Consider the following 19,132-nt stretch of genomic DNA (forward strand, 5'->3'; position numbering starts at 1 on the left):
CATGTCCTTTATAATGAATACATGTCCTTTATAATGAATACATGTCCTTTATAATGAATACATGTCCTTTATAATGAATACATGTCCTTTATAATGAATACATGTGTCCTTTATAATGAATACATGTGTCCTTTATAATGAATACATGTGTCCTTTATAATGAATACATGTGTCCTTTATAATGAATACATGTCCTTTATAATGAATACATGTCCTTTATAATGAATACATGTGTCCTTTATAATGAATACATGTCCTATAAAAAATGAATACATTTGTCCTTTATAATGAATACATTTGTCCTTTATAATGAATACATGTCCTTTATAATGAATACATGTCCTTTATAATGAATACATGTGTCCTTTATAATGAATACATGTGTCCTTTATAATGAATGCATGTGTCCTTTATAATGAATGCATGTGTCCTTTATAATGAATACATGTCCTTTATAATGAATACATGTCCTTTATAATGAATACATGTGTCCTTTATAATGAATACATGTCCTTTATAATGAATACATGTGTCCTTTATAATGAATACATGTCCTTTATAATGAATACATGTGTCCTTTATAATGAATACATGTGTCCTTTATAATGAATACATGTGTCCTTTATAATGAATACATGTCCTTTATAATGAATACATGTCCTTTATAATGAATACATGTCCTTTATAATGAATACATGTCCTTTATAATGAATACATGTGTCCTTTATAATGAATACATGTGTCCTTTATAATGAATACATGTCCTTTATAATGAATACATGTGTCCTTTATAATGAATACATGTCCTTTATAATGAATACATGTCCTTTATAATGAATACATGTCCTTTATAATGAATACATGTCCTTTATAATGAATACATGTGTCCTTTATAATGAATACATGTGTCCTTTATAATGAATACATGTGTCCTTTATAATGAATACATGTGTCCTTTATAATGAATACATGTCCTTTATAATGAATACATGTCCTTTATAATGAATACATGTCCTTTATAATGAATACATGTCCTTTATAATGAATACATGTCCTTTATAATGAATACATGTCCTTTATAATGAATACATGTCCTTTATAATGAATATATGTGTCCTTTAAAAAAACAAGTTTCCTTTAAATAGAACATCCTTCATGGTTTGTCAGATCAGTGCGAGACTATAAGTGTAGTGGATAACTGTAAGTGTAGTGGATAACTGTAAGTGTAGTGGATAACTGTAAGTGTAGTGGATAACTGTAAGTGTAGTGGATAACTGTAAGTGTAGTGGATAACTGTAAGTGTAGTGGATAACTGAAGTCAATAAAGAAGTGTTATGTCCTGCTTTAATAAAGGACTTCCTTCACTGCTTGTCTTACATGCCATTTACCAGACACGTTTTATCCAAAGAATCTTATAGTCAGGCGTGCATATATTTTTTTACCTACGGTCCCAGGAATCGACCCCACTATCCTGGCATCTTCAGACCGATTCTCTACCAACTGAGCTACAGTATTTTGTTTACAATGACTTGCAACCATGGTACAAAGTTTTTAGACATTTGCCAAACTTTGTCACTAACCAATTAGGTCTATATGATCTGGAAAGTTAAGATCATTTATGACTGATTAGTTATTCATGACCGTTTTGGTTGTATTCACAGTTGTCACCCAAAATAATCACATGTGTCCCTCCCTCCGATAGCTCTACAAAATAGACTAATTTGGTTCTCTCTCTCTCCCTCTCCCTCTCTCTCTCTCCCCTTACTCCCTCCCTCCCTCCCTCCCTCTCTCCCTCTCTCTCTCCCTCCCTCTCTTTCTCCCTCCCTCCCTCCCTCCCTCCCTCCCTCCCTCCCTCCCTCCTCAGAGAACCAAACAGATAGCTCATTAAAACTTCAAGGCTGGAAGACTGTGCACATAACCCTACAATCATACAGCCGCTCCCTCACCAATAATGAAAGTGTGAGTTAATGTGTGTATGTGTGCATGCCTGAGTACCGTACGTGTAAATATGAACAATACGATAACTAATTAGAGAACGGAACACATTCCATCTCTTACAGAGCATGGAAATCCCACTGTGCTATTAGATTTATTCTTTTCTACGTGTATTTTGAATTGCAATAAGAGGAAGTTGTCTACTGTAAATCAAATTCCCTTTCAATGAACAGGCTATAAAGACTGCTGATAATCAAGTCTCCACTGTTTTTATGAATGCTTTAAATCCCCAGCTTGATGGAAATGGTTGAACTTGTCATGTACCCATTCAGAGGTCTAATAATATGGTAGTAGAATGTGTTTACACTGACCACCAGTGAGGCATGAGGTTTTTTAGAAGGATGTGTCTGGTACAAATAATTGGCATGTCTGACTGATCAGAAATACTATATTGGACTCTGTACAACGCTATAATCTGGGCTGGACAGCAGATCAAGTTTGTAATGTGCTATGATGAGAGTAGTTCCAGCCCAATGATGTTCAGTCTGTTTGGTGAAATGACCAGTGGTCAAACAGATTGGATTCTGAGGTCAGAGGATCGGTAATGCTACCTGGGTGGTGTGCTTTGTCACATGACCCGTTTATTCCTAATGTTTGTATCTATCCATGAGTGTACATGATTGTACAATGTTAATATACAAAGCCACCCTGAAAAAGGCGATGCGTTGTTGAAATGTTGGTTATGTTTTCCTATCAAATAGTTGGGAACATGTAGGGAGTACACAACTTTCTACCTTTCTCTACAGTTGACTCTCCATTAGTCAGAACCTAGCCTATAGTTTATTGTCTGTTAGTCAGCACCTAGCCTACAGTTGACTCTCCATTAGTCAGAACCTAGCCTATAGTTTACTGTCTGTTAGTCAGCACCTAGCCTACAGTTGACTCTGTTAGTCAGCACCTAGCCTACAGTTGACTCTGTTAGTCAGCACCTAGCCTACAGTTGACTGTCTGTTAGTCAGCACCTAGCCTACAGTTGACTGTCTGCTAGTCAGCACCTAGCCTACAGTTGACTCTCTGTTAGTCAGCACCTAGCCTACAGTTGACTCTGTTAGTCAGCACCTAGCCTACAGTTGACTCTGTTAGTCAGCACCTAGCCTACAGTTGACTGTCTGTTAGTCAGCACCTAGCCTACAGTTGACTGTCTGCTAGTCAGCACCTAGCCTACAGTTGACTCTCTGTTAGTCAGCACCTAGCCTACAGTTGACTCTGTTAGTCAGCACCTAGCCTACAGTTGACTCTGTTAGTCAGCACCTAGCCTACAGTTGACTCTGTTAGTCAGCACCTAGCCTACAGTTGACTCTGTTAGTCAGCACCTAGCCTACAGTTGACTCTGTTAGTCAGCACCTAGCCTACAGTTGACTCTGTTAGTCAGCACCTAGCCTACAGTTGACTCTGTTAGTCAGCACCTAGCCTACAGTTGACTCTGTTAGTCAGCACCTAGCCTACAGTTTACTGTCTGTTAGTCAGCACCTAGCCTACAGTTTACTGTCTGTTAGTCAGCCCCTCTATAAAACAGTTTGGGGTGTGCATCAGCTCATGCTATTTACTACTGTTTAAAACCAAACCATAGATGAGGATTATGACTTACTTTATCACCTTTGGCGCCAATAGGACCTGAGTCTCCTTTCAAACCCTGGGAACAAACAAATATATCAGACACCTTTCTGTTGTCAATAAAGAACAAAGACATCAGACACCTTTCTGCTGTCAATAAGGAACAAAGACATTAGATACATTTCTGTTGTCAATAAAGATCAAAGACATTCGACACCTTTCTATTGTCAAAAAAGAACAAAGACATTCGACACCTTTCTATTGTCAAAAAAGAACAAAGACATTAGACACCTTTCTGTTGTCAAAAAAAGAACAAAGACATTAGACACCTTTCTGCTGTCAATAAAGAACAAAGATATTAGACACCTTTCTGCTGTCAATAAAGAACAAAGACATTAGACACCTTTCTGCTGTCAATAAAGAACAAAGACATTAGACACATTTCTGTTGTCAATAAAGAACAAAGACATTAGACACCTTTCTGTTGTCAATAAAGAACAAAGACAGACACCTTTCTGTTGTCAATAAAGAACAAAGACAGACACCTTTCTGTTGTCAATAAAGAACAAAGACATTAGACACCTTTCTGTTGTCAATAAAGAACAAAGACATTAGACACCTTTCTGTTGTCAATAAAGAACAAAGACAGACACCTTTCTGTTGTCAATAAAGAACAAAGACAGACACCTTTCTGTTGTCAATAAAGAACAAAGACAGACACCTTTCTGTTGTCAATAAAGAACAAAGACAGACACCTTTCTGTTGTCAATAAAGAACAAAGACATTAGACACATTTCTGTTGTCAATAAAGAACAAAGACATTAGACACCTTTCTGTTGTCAATAAAGAACAAAGACATTTTTCCAGTCAGCACCTAGCCTATAGTTGACTCTCTGTTAGTCAGCACCTAGCCTACAGTTACTCTCTGTTAGTCAGCACCTAGCCTACAGTTGACTCTGTTAGTCAGCACCTAGCCTACAGTTTACTGTCTGTTAGTCAGCACCTAGCCTATAGTTGACTCTCTGTTAGTCAGCACCTAGCCTACAGTTGACTCTCTGTTAGTCAGAACCTAGCCTACAGTTGACTCTGTTAGTCAGCACCTAGCCTACAGTTACTCTCTGTTAGTCAGCACCTAGCCTACAGTTGACTCTGTTAGTCAGCACCTAGCCTACAGTTTACTGTCTGTTAGTCAGCACCTAGCCTACAGTTGACTGTCTGTTAGTCAGCACCTAGCCTATAGTTGACTCTCTGTTAGTCAGCACCTAGCCTACAGTTGACTCTCTGTTAGTCAGAACCTAGCCTACAGTTGACTCTCTGTTAGTCAGCACCTAGCCTACAGTTGACTGTCTGCTAGTCAGCACCTAGCCTACAGTTGACTCTCTGTTAGTCAGCCACTAGCCTACAGTTGACTCTCTGTTAGTCAGAACCTAGCCTACAGTTGACTAGGGTGTTGATTAGGGTGACTAAATCAATGGAGGCCAGAGAAGAAAAGTGGTCATAAATCAGTGGAATAGCATCGCGTCAACTTGTCTGGATTACAGGTTTTTGGAAGCAAACCCCTCGATTTTGTCTCTACGTTATATTGGTATCGAACATGTCACCCTCCCTAGGAGAGGGATTTATTGTTTAAAACAAGAGGCTGCCTGGATCTTCAATTTAAAGAGTCTTGCTCCCTTCAGTCTCAACGTAGACTTTGATCTGAATACATTCTTGTGATTATTGTGATTGTGTCATTGTAAATGTTTGTAGGCTTATGTATCCAAATTGTATCTATGATCGTACGCTATCCATTTGTTTTTTATATGCTATTATATCTGAGGATTAACCAATGATATCAGGCCACACCCGGCCAGGATTACAGACACCTGTGTGTGTCCTTTGACACTCTATAAACTAGTCACCCCACAGTGTTTGTCATTACATCCTGATGAAGACAGCTTGTCTGTGGAAACGTTGGACATAAATATTATTGCATCTGAGCTCCTAGAGTGTGCGGCTCTCCTTGATTCTCTAAATATGAAAAATGGCCAAAGTCTCTAAATATATTTCTCTGGGCTTCAAGTTCAATGGTAAACCTGTAATCCAGAGGCGAAAGAAACACACACGTGTTTGGGCGAGGTGCTGGCTAGCGGAGTGGAACACTTAAAATATAGTGTTGTCATGTTCTGACCTTTATTTCTGTTGTTTTTGTCATTATTTAGTATGGTCAGGGCGTGAGTTGGGGTGGGCAGTCTATGTTTGTTTTTCTATGATTTTGGGATTTCTATGTTTCGGCCTAGTATGGTTCTCAATCAGAGGCAGGTGTCATTAGTTGTCTCTGATTGAGAATCATACTTAGGTAGCCTGGGTTGCACTGTTTGTTTGTGGGTGATTGTCTATGTTGATTGCTTGTGTCAGCACAGTTCTCATTTAGCTTCACGGTCGTATATTGTTTTGTATAGTGTGTTTCAGTGTTCAGTGTTTTCTTTATTAAATTTCATCATGAACACGCCGCATCTTGGTCCTCCGATCCTTCTCGCCTCTCCTCTTCAGATGAAGAGGAGGACGACCGTGACAAGTGTTCTAATCCTAGACACTCAGTTAGATTGTTTCAATATTCCCCATGTTATATAATGTGAACAGGAACTAACATGGCTGTCATAGGATTCTGTAGTGTCATGTAAATGCTTCATAATGCAGAAAACTCAATGTCCCACCTTTGGTCTGGCCTACATGATGAACTGTCTGTTAGTCACATAGTATACAGTAATAATGCCCAGTCTGTCCAACTGGCTTGTTTTTCACATCATGTACGATAGATAGATACTGATGTTAAAACCTGGCTTTGTCTCCAGACATGTGTTGTGTTATAATAGATAACACATTTTAACCCAATTTCAGCATCTGATTTCATTTGGACTTTAACACATTACACTTTGGAAGAAGTCAGAATAGCCCATTTAACCAAGCATAGTTCCCTAGACATAATAAACTAATGGACACTATATCAATATTACTGCATGAAAACTAGCCAGCTGGCTAAATCTCTCACATTTACAGAAATGTTCATTGATGTGCTTTGTCCCAGTCACATAAATACACACATACATAAATCTCTACAGGACAGCTATTGATTGTACAGTATAATAAACCATTGAGACCATACCAGACAGCTATTGATTGTACAGTATAAGAAACCATTGAGATCATACCAGACAGCTATTGATTGTACAGTATAAGAAACCATTGAGATCATACCAGACAGCTATTGATTGTACAGTATAAGAAACCATTGAGATCATACCAGACAGCTATTGATTGTACAGTATAAGAAACCATTGAGACAATACCAGACAGCTTCATCATGTATAGCCACCATACATAAAAAAGCTCTGACTGCAGATTTTCAACTGCTGCATTTTAATGTGTGGAGGTTAAATATTTCTAAGAATATTTTTGCGTTCCATGCGCCACGGTTTGAGCTGAACGGGGGGGGAGGAGTTCCTCTAGAGGAACTCCTGGCATCAACAGGTTTTTAATGTGTGAACATTGAGCGACGTTGACTTTGCCAATAGTAATATAAATCGCCCAGAGCCATTTTAATGTGAGATCAACATCCTCTACTGGTATAGCACTGAGTGTCAGTTTCCCATCTGCAGGTCTGGATCGATATTTATGATGCAGGAACATATTCATGATAAACTGATCTGAACATCCGCTTAGATATATGGTATTCTATCGGTTTACAGTGGTATTCTATAGGTTTATAGTGGTATTCTATAGGGTTATAGTGGTATTCTATAGGTTTATAGTGGTATTCTATAGGGTTATAGTGGTATTCTATAGGTTTATAGTGGTATTATATAGGTTTATAGTGGTATTCTATAGGTTTATAGTGGTATTCTATAGGTTTATAGTGGTATTCTATAGGTTTATAGTGGTATTATATAGGTTTATAGTGGTAATCTATAGGGTTATAGTGGTATTCTATAGGTTTATAGTGGTATTATATAGGTTTATAGTGGTATTCTATAGGTTTATAGTGGTATTCTATAGGTTTATAGTGGTATTCTATAGGTTTATAGTGGTATTATATAGGTTTATAGTGGTAATCTATAGGTTTATAGTGGCATTCTATAGGTTTATAGTGGTATTCTATAGGTTTATAGGGGTATTCTATAGGTTTATAGTGGTATTATATAGGTTTATAGTGGTATTCTATAGGTTTATAGTGGTATTCTATAGGTTTATAGTGGTATTCTATAGGTTTATAGTGGTATTATATAGGTTTATAGTGGTAATCTATAGGGTTATAGTGGTATTCTATAGGTTTATAGTGGTATTATATAGGTTTATAGTGGTATTCTATAGGTTTATAGTGGTATTCTATAGGTTTATAGTGGTATTCTATAGGTTTATAGTGGTATTATATAGGTTTATAGTGGTAATCTATAGGTTTATAGTGGCATTCTATAGGTTTATAGTGGTATTCTATAGGTTTATAGGGGTATTCTATAGGTTTATAGAGGCATTCTATAGGTTTATAGTGGTATTCTATAGGTTTATAGGGGTATTCTATAGGTGTATAGTTATGGTGGTAATCTATAGGTTTATAGTGGCATTCTATAGGTTTATAGTGGTATTCTATAGGTTTATAGAGGCATTCTATAGGTTTATAGGGGTATTCTATAGGTTTATAGTGGTATTATATAGGTTTATAGTGGTATTCTATAGGTTTATAGTGGTATTCTATAGGTTTATAGTTACAGTGGTATTCTATAGGTTAATAGTTATGGTGGTATTCTATAGGTTTATAGTGGTATTCTATAGGTTTATAGTTATAGTGGTAATGTATAGGTTTATAGTGGTATTCTATAGATTTATAGTGGTATTCTATAGGTTTATAGTGGTATTCTATAGGTTTATAGTGGTATTCTATAGAGTTATAGAGGTATTCTATAGATTTATAGTGGTATTCTATAGGTTTATAGTGATGGTGGTATTCTATAGGTTTATAGTGGTATTCTATAGAGTTCTAGTGGTATTCTATAGATTTATAGTGGTATTCTATAGGTTTATAGTGGTATTCTATAGAGTTATATTGGTATTCTATAGGTTTATAGTGATGGTGGTATTCTATAGGTTTATAGTGGTATTCCATAGGTTTATAGTGATGGTGGAATTCTATAGGTTAATAGTGATGGTGGTATTCTATAGGTTTATAGCTATGGTGGCATTCTATATGTTTATAGTGGTATTCTATAGGTTTATAGTGGTATTCTATAGGTTTATAGTGTTATTCTATAGGTGTATAGTTATGGTGGTATTCTATAGGATTATAGTGGTATTCTATAGGTTTATAGTTTATAGTTTATAGTGGTATTCTATAGGTAAATAGTTATGGTGGTATTCTATAAGTTTATAGTGGTATTCTATAGGTTTATAGTAGTATTCTATAGGTTAATAGTGATCGTGGTATTCTATAGGTTTATAGTGGTATTCTATAGGTTTATAGTTATGGTGGTATTCTATAGGTTAATAGTGATGGTGGTATTCTACAGGATTATAGCGGTATTCTATAGGTTTATACTGGTATTCTATAGGTAAATAGTTATGGTGGTATTCTATAAGTTTATAGTGGTATTCTATAGGTTTATAGTAGTATTCTATAGGTTAATAGTGATCGTGGTATTCTATAGGTTTATAGTGGTATTCTATAGGTTTATAGTTATGGTGGTATTCTATAGGTTAATAGTGATGGTGGTATTCTATAGGTTTATAGTGGTATTCTATAGGTTAATAGTGATGGTGGTATTCTATAGGTTTATAGTGGTATTCTATTGGTTAATAGTTATGGTGGCATTCTATAGGTTTATAGTGGTATTCTATTGGTTAATAGTTATGGTGGCATTCTACAGGCTAATAGTGATGGTGGTATTCTATAGGTTTATAGTGGTATTCTATAGGTTTATAGTGATGGTGGTAATCTTTAGGTTTATAGTGGTATTCCATAGGTTTATGGTGGTATTCTATAGGTTTATAGTGGTTTTATATAGGTTTATAGTGGTATTCTGTAGGTTTATAGTGGTATTCTATAGGTTTATAGTGATGGTGGTATTCTATAGGTTTATAGTGATGGTGGTATTCTATAGGTTTATAGTTATGGTGGTATTCTATAGGTTTATAGTGGTATTCTATAGGTTTATAGTGATGGTGGTATTCTGTAGGTTTCTAGTTATGGTGGTATTCTATAAGTTTATAGTTATGGTGTTATTCTATAAGTTCATAGTGGTATTCTATAGGTTAATAATGGTGGTGGTATTCTATAGGTTTATAGTGGTATTCTATAGGTTTATAGTGATGGTGGTATTCTATAAGTTTGTAGTGGTATTCTATAGGTTTATGGTGATGGTGGTATTCTATAGGTTTATAGTTATGGTGGTATTCTATAGGTTTATAGTGGTATTCTATAGGTTTATAGTTGTATTCTGTAGGTTTCTAGTTATGGTGGTATTCTATAAGTTTATAGTTATGGTGTTATTCTATAAGTTCATAGTGGTATTCTATAGGTTAATAATGGTGGTGGTATTCTATAGGTTTATAGTGGTATTCTATAGGTGTATAGTGGTATTCTATAGGTTTATAGTTATGGTGGTATTCCATGAGTTTATAGTTATGGTGGTATTCCATAAGTTTATAGTGGTATTCTATAGGTGTATAGTTATGGTGGTATTCTATAGGTTTATGGTGGTATTATATAGGTTTATAGTGGTATTCTATAGGTTTATAGTGGTATTCTATAGGTTTATAGTTATGGTGGTATTCTATAGGTTAATAGTGATGGTGGTATTCTATAGGTTTATAGTGGTATTCTATAGGTGTATAGTGATGGTGGTATTCTATGGGTTTATAGAGGTATTCTATAGGTTAATAGTGATGGTGGTATTCTATAGGTTTATAGTGGTATTCTATAGGTGTATAGTGATGGTGGTATTCTATAGGTTTATAGTGGTATTCTATAGGTGCATAGTGATGGTAGTATTCTATAGGTTTATAGTGGTATTCTATAGGTTTATAGTGGTATTCTATAGGTTTATAGTGATGGTGGTATTCTATAGGTTAATAGTGATGGTGGTATTCTATAGGTTTATAGTGGTATTCTATAGGTGTATAGTTATGGTGGTATTCTATAGGTTTATGGTGGTATTATATAGGTTTATAGTGGTATTCTATAGGTTTATAGTGGTATTCTATAGGTTTATAGTTATGGTGGTATTCTATAGGTTAATAGTGATGGTGGTATTCTATAGGTTTATAGTGGTATTCTATAGGTGTATAGTGATGGTGGTATTCTATGGGTTTATAGAGGTATTCTATAGGTTAATAGTGATGGTGGTATTCTATAGGTTTATAGTGGTATTCTATAGGTGTATAGTGATGGTGGTATTCTATGGGTTTATAGAGGTATTCTATAGGTTAATAGTGATGGTGGTATTCTATAGGTTTATAGTGGTATTCTATAGGTGTATAGTGATGGTGGTATTCTATAGGTTTATAGTGGTATTCTAAAGGTGCATAGTGATGGTAGTATTCTATAGGTTTATAGTGGTATTCTATAGGTTTATAGTGGTATTCTATAGGTTTATAGTGATGGTGGTATTCTATAGGTTAATAGTGATGGTGGTATTCTATAGGTTTATAGTGGTATTATATAGGTATATATTTATGGTGGTATTCTATAGGTTTATAATGATGGTGGTATTCTATTGGTTTATAGTGATAGTGGTATTCTATAGGTTTATAGTTATGGTGTTATTCTATAAGTTCATAGTGGTATTCTATAGGTTAATAATGGTGGTGGTATTCTATAGGTTTATAGTGGTATTCTATAGGTGTATAGTGGTATTCTATAGGTTTATAGTTATGGTGGTATTCCATAAGTTTATAGTTACGGTGGTATTCCATAAGTTTATAGTGGTATTCTATAGGTGTATAGTTATGGTGGTATTCTATAGGTTTATGGTGGTATTATATAGGTTTATAGTGGTATTCTATAGGTTTATAGTTGTATTCTATAGGTTTATAGTTATGGTGGTATTCTATAGGTTAATAGTGATGGTGGCATTCTATAGGTTTATAGTGATGGTGGTATTCTATAGGTTTATAGTGGAATTCTATAGGTTAATAGTGATGGTGGTATTCTGTAGGTGTATAGTGATGGTGGTATTCTATAGGTTTATAGTGGAATTCTATAGGTTAATAGTGATGGTGGTATTCTATAGGTTTATAGTGGTATTCTATAGGTGTATAGTGATGGTGGTATTCTATGGGTTTATAGAGGTATTCTATAGGTTAATAGTGATGGTGGTATTCTATAGGTTTATAGTGGTATTCTATAGGTGTATAGTGATGGTGGTATTCTATAGGTTTATAGTGGTATTCTATAGGTTTATAGTGGTATTCTATAGGTTTATAGTGATGGTGGTATTCTATAGGTTAATAGTGATGGTGGTATTCTATAGGTTTATAGTGGTATTATATAGGTATATATTTATGGTGGTATTCTATAGGTTTATAATGATGGTGGTATTCTATTGGTTTATAGTGATAGTGGTATTCTATAGGTTTATAGTTATGGTGGTATTCTATAGGTTTATAGTGGTATTCTATAGGTTTATAGTGGTATTCTATAGGTTTATAGTGATGGTGGTATTCTATAGGTTTATAGTGGTTTTCTACAGGTGTATAGTTATGGTGGTATTCTATAGGTTAATAGTGATGGTGGTATTCTATAGGTTAATAGTGGTATTCTATAGGTTTATAGTGGTTTTCTATAGGTGTATAGTTATGGTGGTATTCTATAGGTTTACAGTGGTATTCTATAGGTTTATAGTGGTATTCTATAGGTTTATAGTGGTATTCTATAGGTTAATAGTGATGGTGGTATTCTATAGGTTAATAGTGGTATTCTATAGGTTTATAGTGGTTTTCTATAGGTGTATAGTTATGGTGGTATTCTATAGGTTTACAGTGGTATTCTATAGGTTTATAGTGGTATTCTATAGGTTTATAGTGGTATTCTATAGTTATGGTGGTATTCTATAGGTTTACAGTGGTATTCTATAGGTTTATAGTGGTATTCTATAGGTTAATAGTGATGGTGGTATTCTATAGGTTAATAGTGATGGTGGTATTCTATAGGTTTATAGTGTTATTCTATAGGTGTATAGTTATGGTTGTATTCTATAGGTTTATAGTGTTATTCTATAGGTTTATAGTGTTATTCTATAGGTTTATAGTGGTATTCTATAGGTTTATAGTGATGGTGGTATTCTATAAGTTTATAGTGGTTTTCTATAGGTGTATAGTTATGGTGGTATTCTATAGGTTTATAGTGATATTCTATTGGTTTATAGTTATAGTGGTATTCTATATGTTTATAGTTATGGTGGTATTCTATAGGCTTATAGTGGTTTTCTATAGGTTTATAGTGGTATTCTATAGGTTAATAGTGATGGTGGTATTCTATAGGTGTATAGTTATGGTGGTATTCTATAGGTTTATAGTGGTATTCTATAGGTTTATGGTGGTATTCTATAGGTTTATAGTGATGGTGGTATTCTATAGGTTAACAGTGATGGTGATATTCTATAGGTTTATAGTGGTATTCTATAGGTTTATAGTGATGGTGGTATTCTATAGGTGTATATTTATAGTGATATTCTATAGGTTTATAGTGGTATTCTATAGGTTTATAGTGGTATTCTATAGGTGTATAGTTATGGTGGTATTCTATAGGTTAATAGTGATGGTGGTATTCTATAGGTTTATAGTGGTATACTATAGGTGTATAGTTGTATTATATAGGTTTATAGTTATGGTGGTATTCTATAAGTTTATAGTTATGGTGGTATTCTATAAGTTCATAGTGGTATTCTATAGGTTAATAATGATGGTGGTATTCTATAGGTTTATAGTGGTATTCTATAGATGTATGGTTATGGTGGTATTCTATAGGTTTATAGTGGTATTCTATAGGTTTATAGTGGTATTCTATAGGTTTATAGTGGTATTCTATGGGTATTCTAGAGGTTCATAGTTATGGTGGCATTCTATAGGTTAATAGTGATGATGGTATTCTATAGGTTCATAGTGGTATTCTATAGGTTTATAGTGATGGTGGTATTCTATAGGTTAATAGTGATGGTGGTATTCTATAGGTTTATAGTGGTATTCTATAGGTTAATGGTGATGGTGATATTCTATAGGTTTATAGTGGTATTCTATAGGTGTATAGTTATGGTGGTATTCATAGGTTTATCGTTATAGTGGTATTCTATAGGTTAATACTGATGGTGGTGTTCTATAGGTTTATAGTTATAGTGGAATTCTATAGGTGTCACGCCCTGAACATAGAGATATTTGTATTCTCTATGTTGGTTAGGTCAGGGTGTGACTAGGGTGGGCATCTAGGTGATTATATTTCTATGTTGGCCTGGTATGGTCCCCAATCAGAGGCAGCTGTTTATCGTTGTCTCTGATTGGGGATCATATTTAGGCATTTCCCTTTGTGCTTTGTGGGATCTTGTCTAGGTATAGTTGCATGTGAGCACTACTTTGAGCTTCACGTTTTGTTTTTTCGCTTTATTGTTTTTGTTCTTTGAGTTTCTCTTCCTAATAAAAGGATGGAAACATACCACACTGCATCTTGGTCCACTCCTTATAACGATCATGACAATAGGTTTATAGTTACGGTATTCTATAGGTTAATAGTTAAGGTAGAAAACATTTTGACACTTGATCATGTACTGATCTCATAGGCCATTCAAATAATCCAGACCATAAACCAGGTTATCAACACCATATGGTGTGTCAAGGGATTTTTCTCATCACAGTACCTAAATTGACCATGGATTGAACAGAATGTCTTTAGTTTGTAGTGGATTAAACTGTGTGTAACAGACTAGAACCATGCACTGTGAGGGACATTTTAAAAAATATTTTTTTTTTTTATTCACTTTTTTTTTAACTAGGCAAGTTAGTTAAAAACAAATCCTTATTTACAATTACAGCCTACACCGGGCAAACCCGGACGACGCTGGGCCAGTTGTGGGCCGCCCTATGGGACTCCCAATCACGGCCGGTTGTGATACATCCTGGATTTAAAAGCCCCATTTCCACTGGATGGGATAGCCCTGGCCATGTAAATGGTTTGTTTCTAGGGAGAAGTTTTATACACCCACTAAAGCCAGTGGACTGCTGGAAGACTAGCTGTCGTCATGGCATCAGCTAATGGTACCTCTTCAGCAAATGCAGACATCTGGACCTAGTACAATACTCACTCAAATATTACACAAATGTTAAGGGTTCAGAATAAGAAAAAAACATACTGAATAGGTATTTACATTTGTTCTGATTCCACTGTCCAAATATCTTCCTACATGTTTTAACTCTCTGTATGCAACCTACTGTATAGATCCATCCTGGCACAGTTCACCACCTGTAAGACCTGGGTTCAAAAAGCATTTGAATCATACTTTATCTGGGCTTGATTGAGCTTGCCTGTCTTACTGGACCAGTAGGATAGTCTCAAAACTGCAAACACCGCCTTCTGGCACTCCAGACAGGCTAGAGCAAACGTATAAATTGTTTTAAAGATTTCAAATAGTATTTGAACCCAGGTCTGCTGCTTAACACTGTGGTGGTATGAAGGAACAAAATAGAGAAGGTAGTGGGCTGAAACTGAGGCCACTTCTAAATGATGTATGTTGTTGATCTTTAGAGAAATGTCCCCCCTCTCCCTCTCTGCTGTCTGCTGAAGATAATGATGTCTTTAGGGAGAGAGTGAACCTTTTCCTCCCTTTTACTCTCCCTTCATTTTCCTCTGATTCTCTCTCTTCCCTCCTCTGTCCAGTCTCACTCAGAGTAACATAGTTAGAAAGAGATGCAGAGAGGGATCGGGGAAGAGAGAGGCGGAGGCCAGACCTTTATCCTTCCCTGTCCTGTCTCCCTAAGATCAGACCAGTAAAGACCATGATATCTCTGTCCTGTCTCCCTAGGATCAGACCAGTAAAGACCATGATATCTCTGTCCTGTCTCCCTAGGATCAGACCAGTAAAGTCCATGATATCTCTGTCCTGTCTCCCTAAGATCAGACCAGTAAAGACCATGATATCTCTGTCCTGTCTCCCTAAGATCAGACCAGTAAAGACCATGATATGTCTGTCCTGTCACCCTAGGATCAGACCAGTAAAGACCATGATATCTATGTCCTGTCTCCCTAGGATCAGACCAGTAAAGACCATGATATCTATGTCCTGTCTCCCTAAGATCAGACCAGTAAAGACCATGATATCTATGTCCTGTCTCCCTAAGATCAGACCAATATAGACCATGATATCTCTGTCCTGTCACCCTAGGATCAGACTAGTAAAGACCATGATATCTCTGTCCTGTCTCCCTAAGATCAGACCAGTAAAGACCATGATATCTCTGCCTCCTTGCTATGAGGCTGGGGCTCAGACCACATATCTAGGAAGGAAGAGAGAGAGATGGAGAGACAACTGTTGTTAGCCTCTGCTCAGTGCTGTTGGGCCTTATGACAGGCAAGCAGGGAGGGATGGGAGGCTTTGAGTCTTCACTCTAGCCCTGACTCTAGCGCTGACTTTAGGGTTTACAGTTGGTTACATTGTTCACATATCACCAGGCAAATTCAATACCTGGTATTTGAAATTATTTCAAGTAGTATTTTAACCCAGGTCTACTCTGCTCAGTCTCTCTCCTCTCTGTCTCTCCTGCAGCAGCACAGTGTGAGACACTACAGGGAGCTGTGTACGCTAGCCTTGCTAATTACACACGGCACTGTGCCTCCCTCGCTCAGACAGCGCCCAGGCCACAATACCTACACACACATACCTACACCCACACACATGGCGCTGTGCCTCCCTCCCTCCGACAGCGCCCGGGCTACAATACCTACACACACATACCTACACACACCCACACACGTGGCACTGCGCCTTCCTCGCTCCGACAGCGCCCAGGCCACAACACACACAGCACTGTGCCTCCTTCGCTCCGACAGCGCCCGGGCTACAACACACACACGCACACACATACACACACCCACACACGTGGCACTGCGCCTTCCTCGCTCCGACAGCGCCCAGGCCACAACCCACACACAGCCCTGTGCCTTCCTCGCTCCGACAGCGCCCAGGCCACAACACACACACAGCACTGCGCCTCCCTCGCTCCGACAGCGCCCAGGCCACAACACACACACAGCACTGCGCCTCCCTCGCTCCGACAGTGCCCAGGCCACAACAACACAATCTGGCAGCTCCCCAGTACACACTCTACATCTACCGCTTCAGCTAGCAAATAAACAGAGGGGAGGGGGAGAGAGAGACAGAAGGGGAGGGAAGAAGGGAGCGGAGAGTGAGGGAGATGGTGGGGAGGGAGAAGTGGGGCGAGAGAGAGAGAGAGAGAGAGAGAGAGAGAGAGAGAGAGAGAGAGAGAGAGAGAGAGAGAGAGAGAGAGAGAGAGAGAGAGAGAGAGAGAGAGAGAGAGAGAGAGAGAGAGAGAGAGAGAGAGAGAGAGAGAGAGAGTAGCAGGGGAATTTCTCAAGACAGCAGACTAATTATGTTTACTTACTTGCTGGCTGAGTCCCAAATGGCACCCTATTCGCTTTATTGTGCTCTGGTCTAAAGTAGTGCACTACATAGGGAATAGGGTCCCATTTATGGCGCACACTCTGCCACTTTCTAACCAGTGTGGCTGCCTGGCTGGCGGTAATGGCACTTTACTTTAGACAAGAAGGGTGAAGTTTTGTCATGTGTGGAGAGACTAAGAGATGCACCGTTAGAGTTACAGTAAGGGGTTTGTCTTGTCTGTTGTGTCTGCGTTCCTAATGGCACCCTGTTCCCCACATAGTGCCCTACTTTGACTAGAGCCCTATGGGCCCTGGTCAACCCTACTAGCCCTGGTCAAAAGTAGTGCACTACATAGGGAATAGGTTGCAGTTTAGGTATGCGATTTGTGTCATGTGAGTGGGAACTGCCTTCAAAGCTGTGTTGGAACCAGATCCCGTAAGGGTAACAGATATCTAGAGTGGCCAGGCCCAACGAATACCACAGAGGTTACTGCAGAAAATGCTGTTTACAATGTTTCCATTGGCTCAGCGATTCACCTCCATAGCTGAACATCACCCATAGCCTTAGGTTGTGAGGCTGATCCTTGTGTGAACGTCTATAGGAAAACAACCTGATCATTAGTGTTCAGATATAGACTTAACATTTAGCAGAAGCTTTAATCCAAAGCGATTTACAGTCATTACCTGCACACATGTTTTTGTATGGGGTGGCCCCGGGAATCAAACCCACAATCCTGACATTACAATCACCATGCTCTACCCACTGAGTTCCAGAAACCACACCGAAAGGCTGACCACAGTGAGAAAGTCTAGAGGGAAACGTCCTAATTGACACTTGATATCACTGACTGTAAGTGTAAATCTCAGATTTTACAGTAGAGCAACACTCAGAGGAAGCGTACCTTATTGCAAAGGTTATATTTAATACTTCAACACATAAAAACAACAGATGGGATGATATAGAGCTGCAGCCATCGTCTTTACGGAGCCACCAGACGTGTTCTTTCTCTGTCACCTGATACGTCTATGACTGTACAAGCTGAGGACATATACATGTGGAACGTGGATTGCTTAGGGCACGGTTACGTGGCTGTAGTCTTCCACTGAGCCAGGCCCCGTAGTTAGTTCTCGTATCAGAAAAACGATACTCGCTCACATGGCAGTCATGCACACAAGACATTCTGTCTTCTCAGGTGTCCCCTTTACCCTTAAATATCACATGCTAGCTTTAAATAACAACTTTAACCTAATATTAGCACGGACGGGGAGGGAACAGAGGGGACAGGCAAGAGAATGTTCTAAAAACAAGTAAATAGGCCAAACTAAATTAACCTGGCTGAGCGCCTTCCAACACCCTTCCAACCTAAATTAACCTGCACATTTATTTAGGCCACTGTTTTTATTATTAATGATGCAAACGAATAAACAGCATACGATAGTAAAATAGCAAAGATAGGACCTTACATTTATTTAGGGCAACTGACTATGTTTATAATGTTTATAATGAATGATGCAGATGAATAAACAGACTGGGATTCAAAACAGTATCTTACATTTATCCCAGGTTTCCCCTCCGCACCAGGCTCCCCAGCTGGTCCCTTCTCACCCTGCAGAGGAAAGAGCAAGTTGAAACTCAGGTCCTACACAAGCACGCCATCATTTCCATGCATTATAAATACAGATGTGCAGTAACAACATGTTGTTTTGAAAGGTCTGACGTCTCCTCAGGAGACAGGAGACGGTGGTTTATCCAATCATTGATGCTCTTACTGCCAGCGCCTCTTACAAGGGATACAGGTCACAAGCATCATGACAAAATGTCAACTTCATCTATAAACACAATTTATGTCTCCAAACCCAACCCTAAATCTAAATCCTGATTCCTATCCTGAAAGATGAGACCTGATATGACCGGTCTGTCTTCATGTTGTAGCAAAGGTCTCATCTTCA

General features: G+C 37.6%; 1 protein-coding gene across 4 annotated transcripts in view; it reads right to left on the reverse strand.

The window, feature by feature from the left end:
• LOC110519057 (uncharacterized) overlaps positions 1-19,132 on the reverse strand; it is a 273,392-nt gene that overhangs the window by 205,455 nt on the left and 48,805 nt on the right. For all 4 annotated transcript variants that reach the window (XM_090243315.1, XM_090243313.1, XM_090243317.1 and 1 more), the window contains exons 13-14: positions 18,736-18,789; positions 3,584-3,628 (exon numbers count right to left, since the gene is read on the reverse strand). In XM_090243315.1, coding sequence (XP_090099441.1) covers positions 3,584-3,628; positions 18,736-18,789 — 99 coding nt within the window. The remainder of the gene's footprint in view (positions 1-3,583; positions 3,629-18,735; positions 18,790-19,132) is intronic.

This window comes from Oncorhynchus mykiss, chromosome 1 (assembly GCF_057628025.1).
Source record: "Oncorhynchus mykiss isolate SJ-2025 chromosome 1, ASM5762802v1, whole genome shotgun sequence".
NCBI lineage: Eukaryota > Metazoa > Chordata > Actinopteri > Salmoniformes > Salmonidae > Oncorhynchus > Oncorhynchus mykiss.